This window comes from Atta colombica, unplaced genomic scaffold (assembly GCF_001594045.1).
Source record: "Atta colombica isolate Treedump-2 unplaced genomic scaffold, Acol1.0 scaffold149, whole genome shotgun sequence".
In the NCBI taxonomy this organism is placed as follows: Eukaryota; Metazoa; Arthropoda; class Insecta; order Hymenoptera; family Formicidae; genus Atta; species Atta colombica.
Genome location: NW_017259238.1, coordinates 273,025 through 282,299, shown reverse-complemented (window position 1 = coordinate 282,299; position 9,275 = coordinate 273,025). Strand labels below are relative to the sequence as shown.

At 27.8% G+C, this 9,275-nt stretch overlaps 2 protein-coding genes across 2 annotated transcripts; both read left to right on the top strand.

Moving 5' to 3' along the window:
* The first annotated feature begins 499 nt into the window (after positions 1-499).
* LOC108685230 (odorant receptor 13a-like) lies at positions 500-3,147 on the top strand. Its single transcript, XM_018189917.1, has 7 exons — positions 500-569; positions 759-1,023; positions 1,147-1,269; positions 1,370-1,460; positions 1,625-1,764; positions 2,878-3,010; positions 3,097-3,147. The coding sequence occupies exons 2-7, from the start codon at positions 764-766 to the stop codon at positions 3,145-3,147; spliced, it is 798 nt and encodes a 265-aa protein (XP_018045406.1). The 5' UTR covers positions 500-569; positions 759-763.
* A 1,768-nt stretch (positions 3,148-4,915) lies between these two features.
* Positions 4,916-6,922, top strand: LOC108685229. Its single transcript, XM_018189916.1, has 7 exons — positions 4,916-4,964; positions 5,196-5,469; positions 5,592-5,714; positions 5,890-5,980; positions 6,188-6,327; positions 6,658-6,790; positions 6,872-6,922. Exons 2-7 carry the CDS (start codon positions 5,201-5,203, stop codon positions 6,920-6,922), a joined length of 807 nt encoding a protein of 268 aa, XP_018045405.1. The 5' UTR covers positions 4,916-4,964; positions 5,196-5,200.
* The last annotated feature ends 2,353 nt before the right edge of the window (positions 6,923-9,275 follow it).

Genomic DNA, 9,275 nt, shown 5'->3' with positions numbered 1-9,275 from the left:
CATACGCTTACGCATACATGCCAAATTATAAATTATTAAATTTTGGAAGATATAATTTTAATAAGATCAGAAAAAGAAAAATGGAAAAATAGTCTGTTAATAAATTTTGATATAATTTATCAGAAGAAAGAAAATTTTAATGCTTTTGGAAAATTATTAAAAAATTAATATAAATGTGTACATAGGCTTTTAAAAAAAAAACGATTAATTTATTTCATGATTGCGTTTAACTCTAATACAGATACTTTATTTACTAATCGGCTCGATAACTCTCGATGACGTATTTGAATGTGTGCCATCAATATTCATCAGTATAATGATCAGCTCTAAATTATTATTTATAATGTTAAATAGCGAGAAAGTAAGTGATAAATTTTCAAACTTGCATTAACACTTGGCTTTTATATGAAAAAATGTTACATTAGTAAGAAATACGGCAGCATGTGTTTAGGTAAAGATTTGTCTTAATATAATACGAAAGGATTGGTTATCACTAAATACAGATATAGAAAGGATCATTCTGCAACGACACACAAGATATGGGCAATATCTAGCAGCATTTTATGCAGGTACAACACAGATTATAGTATAACTTGCGTATATTTTGCATATATAAAATCTTCCACGATTTTACGAAATATTATCTTATTACTTCTTTAAAAAATTGCTTAAAGAGTACATTTATCAAAAAAATTCATTTTTTTGTACACATTAATAAAATAGTATAAAGATCTTGCTAAGATTACCATTTTCTCCAGTTTTCATGCATATGACGGGATGTCTTTTCGTACTTAAACCAATCATGCTGACTCTGATGGCAAATGACATCTTCAATGTGACAAAATCTTCTGTGCTGAGATTACCATTTCGCGTTGAATACGGCGAGAAATTCAATCAATATATATATCCGATAGCACTGCATAGTTATATTGCCGTGTTCGCTCACACGTTCGGCACAATCGCGGTTGATGGCTTGTATTATAGTTTAATTCAGCATGCTTGCGCAATGTTCTCAATTATTGGGTAAAGTCTCCGTTGATCATAAAAAGATAGAAACGCTTTTCTTGAATTATAATCAATTTTTTCAGTGACTCATAATTTCAAAATCTCGGTTTGCCAAAAGCAGTGACATTTCTTATATTACAGAAACACACTAGAGAACATTGGCAAAAATAATGAGGATATTTTTTATACAAAACGAGCTAAGATACAAGATAATAATTACAGTAAAACTTTACATTGTTTGCGTAGACATCCTCTCGTGATAGAGTATGTTTAAAAATATAACGTTCTGCATAACGTTCTATCGTTGATTTATACATATACCTATATGTATTAATTTATATATAATTGTGTCCTGATTTCACAGATTTGCTGAACATATCGAATCGTTATTTACGAAAATATTTCTAATTAATCTTAACTTAAATATGATCATTGGAAGTTTAACTGGTATACAAGTACGTATCATCTTTCTTTTTTATACTACAAATAATTTTAAAACATACGAGGATTTGTCATATTTTAACAATATTATGGAAAAATAATCTTCAGTCATCCTCATAAGCGCTGCAAATTGCGACTGTCGAAATAAATACGAAAATAAGTTAAACGTGTATTTTAGGTGTTAATGAATTTAGATAAAAGCGCAAGAGATATCGCTGGACCAATAACTATGTATATTGCACAATTCCTTCATTTATTTCTTCATTTTTGGCAAGCTCAATTTTTACTTGATTACAGTATCCTTCCATATAAATCTATGTAAGTGCATGTTAATTTGGTGGATTCTTTCATAATTAGTTACCTTATTTTTCTGATTTATTCCTTTTTTTGATAAAAATATCGATTAGGCGACTAAACTCCAATGACCTTGACCTTGACAAAGTTAAAAAGTTATTAACAAAAAAAGTTTGAAAAAATAACGACCTATTTCGGCTATATATAACATCAGAAACTGATATTATATAATTCTAAACTATCCACCTTCTGCAATCCACCTCTCCCTATTGTTTAGTGGCGCGCGACTTTCCACGCGAACACAAGTACACTGCTTTAGCAGAAAATTTGTTCTTAATGTGAAAAATTTGACTGTTTAAAACAGAGAGGAGGTAGAGTGAAAGTTGATTTGCATGGAAATCATATGCTCATAGCAGGAGGAGTAGGGGGGAGGAATTAGGATGAGAGTCGCTTCAGATGAAAGTTATGCGCTCCAAGCAGAAAGGAAGGTTGGATATGAGAGTCAAAATTTTAATCTTGTATAACAGAAATGAGATTTTATTTCTTAAACATCTTTTGTTTATAACTTTTTAACGAAGGACGAGCGACGGTTGAAACTTGTTGAAGGTCACTCAAGATCACAATATATGTCAAAGTCAAGATTATCGGTTTCTTAATCGATACTTATATTCTTTTTTTTAAATCATCACAAAAAATAGTTATATCAAAACGTATGATTTTTAGCATATTATTTATAATTTGGTGTATAATTTACAATTTGGCGTATTATTTACAATTATTATTATAAATAATCACACTTACAGATATTTTAATTCTGATTGCAATTTCTTCATATGTAACATACAATTACTCAGGTGTTATGGCGACACAGAAAAAAATGGCCATGGGCTGTAATTTAGCCACTAATTAGAATATTTTTACTAAATAGAATATTTTTGTAATTATTCTAAAAGCTTATGGCTTTTCCGTATAGCCATCTTAATCAAGTTTACAAATACAAATCAAAAGATAGATTGCAGCTTTCTGTGTTAAATATCAAAATAAAGATCTAATATTATGCAAACATTTGGTTTTACTATCAATATATAAAGGTTTAGTATTTATCATGTTAATTCATATTTATCTTATTTTGAATAGCTGCAGGGCGAATTGGTATTATACTTCGCACAGATGTCGAAAACTTCTTCTTCTAATTATGAACAGAACAACGTCACCATGCAAAATCACCGCTGGCAAAATAGTGATTTTATCTATTGAAAGTTTCGCTACAGTAAGTATAAAATTGTTATTTTGTTCTCATTCTACAATTATACTATTGTAATTGTAGCTTAGCAAAGAATTTTTTATTTCTTAAAGGTCGTAAAAACGTCTCTATCTTATCTCACTATGTTTCGTTCTCTCCAGTGATTTGGCGTATGAATCATCAAAATTGTCTAAATTAAAGTACATCTCTTTAATGTAATAAAAATTTTATGTATTATATGTACTTTTCTTTTTTTCTTTATAATTTCTGATATAAGTTTTCTTTGATTTTATAGCAACCAAAATATAGATATATACATATTAATATAATCGTACGCATGTATTTCATTACAATAATTAAGTATCATCTTTTGCTTCCATACAAATATACTTATCATTTTTTTTCCGCAATATCTAGAAGTTACATATAGATGTTTGTCAAAGAAGTCCACACTTCTCTAACAATTTTTGTAACTTTACATAAGTATGTAAGTTAATTGTTTATTGACGTAAACTATATGTAATCAACCGATCAGGTATTTTGGAAAATTTATCTTCCTAATTAACAGTGAAAATAAACAGACACTTCGTAAATTATATATGAATTCTACAATCCACATTTTATTAACGTTACATTCGCCAACTTTATTTAAATTAAAGGTAAATAAATATCATAATTTGTAGAAATTAAGATCTATTAAATTATTTTAAACTAATAATATATTTTCACGCGTTTATTACTTCTGCTTACTTTCTTTAACGCAGGTATATACAGCTTTCTAAAGCAGTACAAAGTTGCATCTTTTCTAAGACGAAATTTCTAAGAAAACTATAGTATACAGAATATGAAATGAAAATAAAATGTCTCTTCAAAGAGAACGATATCTAACGGCTTTAAAAATGTAAAATGAAAAGGATTGAAACACAGCAGGTAATTGTCCATATGTATTCCTCCAGCACAATTACGATACTGTTGCTGAATAGAAAATGGAAGAAATCAATAAGTAATCTTACGTAACTTGTTGAAAATTGAATGTTGAATGGAATAAAGTACAAATGGAATAGTTGATATTTCGCAATCTTCTTATTCCGAAAAATGATTGAGAAGAAAGATCACAGAGACGATGCACAAAGCCGATATTATAGCGTTGTTAGATTCTATTTGACTATTTCAGGATTATGGCCATATCACAGACTTCGCGATAGATGTATTCGCTTCGTACCGTTGTTTGTGTTTAGCTTTACTATTCTGATACCTCAGGTATATCTATCGAAAAGTTTGCCAAAGAAGAATCATCATCTGCGCTGTAGAGATACTTGCATGATTTTTTTTTTTTTTACACGACTAGAAGTTTAATATATTGATATACAGTTATTCATCAAAGTGTATGAAAATTACACACACATACGCTTACGCATACATATGCCGAATTATAAATTATTAAATTTTTGAAAGGTATAACTTAATAAGATCCGAAAAAGAAAGATAGAAAAATAGTGTGTTAATAAATTTTGATATAATTTATCAGAAAAAAGAAAATTTTAATGTTTATGGAAAATTATAAAAAAATTAATATAAATGTGTACATAGGCTTTAAAAAAAAAAATTAATTTATTACAATTAATTTATTTCGTGATTGCATTAACTCTAATACAGATACTTTATTTACTAATCGGCTCGATCACTCTCGATGACGTGTTTGAATGTGTGCCACCAATATTCATCAGTATAACATTCAGCTCTAAACTATTGTTTATAATGTTAAATAGCGAGAAAGTAAGTGATAAATTTTCAAACTTGCATTAACACTTGACTTTTATATGAAAAAATTTTACATTAGCAAGAAATACGCGAGCATGTGTTTAGGTAAAGGCTTGTCTTAATATAATACAAAAGGATTGGCAATCATTAAATTCAATAGAAAAGGTTATTCTGGAACGGCACAGTAAGTATGGACAGAATCTGGCGACATTTTATGCAGGTGTGTATAATTTCAAGATTGTAAAAAACTAAAATAAATATTATATCTTACACGCACACATATACGTAAGTGTGTATTCTAGACCATATTCCTTGCAATCTTACAGCATTGTCATTAAACTTTAGAAAAAATTGTATAAACAATGTGCTTATCACAAAATCGATTTTTTTATTTTAAACATATCAATGTATAAAGATTTTAAGATTTTGCAATGAATATCATTTTCCCTAGTTTTAATGCATACGACAGCGAGTCTTTTCGTGGTGAAACCAATCATGCTGACCCTGATGGCGGATGATATCATTAATATAACAAAATCTTCCATTCCATTCGAGTCGAGATTACCCTTCCGCGTAGAATACGGCAAGAAATTCAATCAGTATATATATCCAATAGCAGTGCATAGTTATGCGGCCGTAGTCGCTCATTCGTTTGCCACAGTCGTGGCTGATGCATTGTATTATACCCTCATTCAACATGCTTGCGGAATGTTCTCCATTATTGGGTAAAAATGATCTCTCTTGATTATAAAAAAATAACAATGCTCTTCATAAATTTGTTTATTTCTTCGACAACTTATAAAATCTTAGTTTTTCAAAAACATCGATATTTTTCTTGACTTTACAGAAATGTATTGGAAAACATTGGAAAAAATGACACGGACCAGTTGGACGCAAAATCAGATAAAATTAAAGACGACAATTATTATAAAACTTTACACTGTTTACGTAGACATCTCGGTGTAATAGAGTACGTATGAAGAAATAGTAATGACCCCTATTTTTGCCACTTGTGCGATACTTTAATTATAATTATTTAGTATTCTCATTTCACAGATTTGGAACACATTGAACTCTGCACTCATTTCTACCGTTGTGTGATATTTACATATTAATTATAATTATTTAGTGTTCTTATTTCGCAGATTTGCGGAACATATTGAATCTGTGTATACGAAGATATTTCTGATAAATCTTAACTTTAACATGATTATTGGCAGTTTATATGGTATACAAGTACATATCAGTTTTTTCCTCTTTATGTTCTAAATACTTTTGGTAGAATGGAATGGAATGAGAATTTTCGCGAAGACAAAAACAAATTTGAGAAAAATAATACCACTTTTAGCTTTAATTTAATAATCGCGATTCAATATTTCGAACAGTTATAGTGCGTTAGTCGAAAGAAGTGTGGACAGTAATTATAATAAATATTCATTTTAGATGTTGATAAATCTTGACAAGAACATGAATGACATCGTTGCACCTATTAGTATGTATTTTGGACAACTCATTCATTTGTTTCTACATTTCTGGCAAGGTCAATTTCTACTGGATTACAGCATCCTTCCATACGAATCTATGTAAGAATATAAATTTATTCAATTCGGTAGTCTAATTACCTCCTTTTTCTTTCTTTTTTCTAAGCCCTAAAGAAAAACTTAAATAAAAATGTATGTTTATTTTATATTTTGGACATATTACAATTGCTACAAATAATCACATATTAATAATTCTACTTTAATTCTAATTTTACTACACTGACCCTTTATATGTACACAAGCAAATAAAAAAACAGATTTTGTAGCTTTCTATGTTTGGATAACAAGATAGAAATCTAGTATAAATTATAAATACTTGCTAGATTTATCGTTAATCATTTTAATTTTAATTTTTCTCATTTCATATAATAGCTGCAGAACGAATTGGTATTACACTTCGCAAAGATGTCGAAAACTTCTGCTCCTAATGATGTATAGAACAATAATACCTTGCAAAATAACAGCTGGTAAACTAATGATTCTATCCATCGATAATTTTGCCATGGTAACCATATAACTGCATTATTGTATTTTAATTTTTGTTGTTATAATCGCAGTTTACCGAAAAAACTTTTATTTCTTAAAGGTTGTGAAGACTTCTCTGTCTTATCTCACCTTGTTTCGTTCTATGCAATGATGATTTAGCGCATTTAAATATTTATTCAAAAACTTCTTAAATTAAAATGCATTTCTTTAATTCTCTTTTTTTATATATAAACAATCATTTGGATGTTTTTATATCTCTATCAATATTATCAATAATACATTGTATTCCGATTTATTATGTCATTTAAGAACATTATGGATCTAGATTTAATCATATTTTTTGAAAAAAAATAAATAAAAACTAAATAAATATTAAACGGAATAAACACGTTAAGTATAGTTTGTTATGGCAATATATCTAAAAGATAAAGATTTTAATTATCATAATGCATTTTTATCATAGGTTTTCACCTTTGTAAACATGGCACTCCTCGACTTTCTATAAATTAAATTTTTTATAAAAAATGATAGTATTTCGTTTGTAATTGTTTGAAGTAACAACAGTTTTGTTTGTAGTTTCATATAACAAAAATATAATAAAATTTTTTTTTTTAAATGACTATCACTCGAGTTTGGGTTAAAAAAATTTTTAATGTATCTTAATTCAGAATCGTTTGTAGTTGTTTGTATGTAGTGATTTTCCGGTCGTTTGTAGTTGCACCGTTTAAAAGTTACCGCAAATTTACAATATTACGTACCTTCGGTGTTTTAAACGACGCAACTACAAACGACCAGCAAATCGCTACTAACAATTACAAACTTCTAAGGAAGATATCACAAACGGATTAGAGATATTTCAAAAATTGGCAAACAACTACAAATGAAATATTATCACATTTTTTTATAATATAAAACAAATTTAATTAATAAAAAATAGAGTGCTAGGTTCACAAAAATCAGGTTTTCGATGGAATTGCATATTTAAAAGTATTTAAAGGTAAAGAATAAATATTAAAAGAATAAATATCGTAAAGAATAAATATTAAAAGAGGAAAAAATATGCTAAACAATATTCATATAAAATAATATTTTGCAACATTTTTTTCGCTGCTGAAATATAAAAATATCCCAAATGCAACAAAAATCTAATTATTAGTATATAATTATTAATATACGCGAATTTTTCTTGGTTTCACTTGGATAGTATCAACGTATTATTACACAGTTATTGCACATATTTCTGTGCACTTATGTTGCACATTTAAGCTATATACTTGTACATATTTTGAGATGCAAGTTGTAAGCGAATTTTATATATCTAGAAAAAGGATGTACAATTCAACAACTTATATGTTGTATAATTATAAATAAAGATGCATAAGAAAACATTTTACTGCAATTTCCGTAACAATACACGTGTGTTTGTAACAATGTGTGTAACAATGTGTGTAAAAATATATTTGATTATAGTACAAGCGAAAAAGGTTAATTAGTTTTTGAACACTAGCAATTATAATTTCACATGTATGTATTTTGATATAAAATTAAAAAAGAAAGAGACTTGAGACTGAACACTCAAAATATGTATTGTACCACAACTTTGTACACGTTAACTTTGATCATGTAAAAACTATTTAAAAATTTTTTTGTAAACAATGTCATGCGTCTCAATAACGAATAGATCCGAACGAATAAATGAATGCAAACATTATGATCTTAAAATAGAATTTATGTCATTATCATGAAATAAAAAAATCTTCGTCATTAATTTTTTACATTAATTTTGCTTACTGTTGAAAAACTTGCTTGAACGTACAAAATAACAATGTTATACGCATTAATTGAATGCATAATACATTTCAACATAAGAACTAGCATCAATTTTTACTTTTATGTCATGCAACTTTATGTATCTAGAAATTTACATTAACATAACATAAAACTCATTGAAATTTTCAATAAAAAAGGTAAGAAAGTAAAAGAATTACTTATATCTGTAATTAACACATAATTATATGTATATACATATAAATTAATTGTTAATTAATTGTTTATTATCGTACGGATATAACTAATTTAATCCGGAAAGTATTTATCCAAAAAGCGGACGGATGATCCATAATCAAGATCTGAATTTTAAGAATTATCTTTCATCTCTATGTTATCTCAACTTTACTCAAATCAAACTCAAATCAGAAATTTACTCATAAACGTTGAAGTTCGTAAAAATTTTCTAAATTGAATCGAAATAATAATATCTTATATTCTTACGTAATTTATCATATCTGCTATTTACTTTTTGCAATCATTCCATTGTTCGAATGCAGACAAAATTTTATCTTTTCCCGCACGAGATAAATTCACGTAATGTGTTAAGAGGTACATTTGAAACTGATTCACAATAATGAAAACAGAATATGAAAGTAAAGGAAAATGTCCTTTCAGAGAGAAACAATAAGGTATTAGCTTTATAATGTAGAAAGGACACTGCTAAAACGCATACA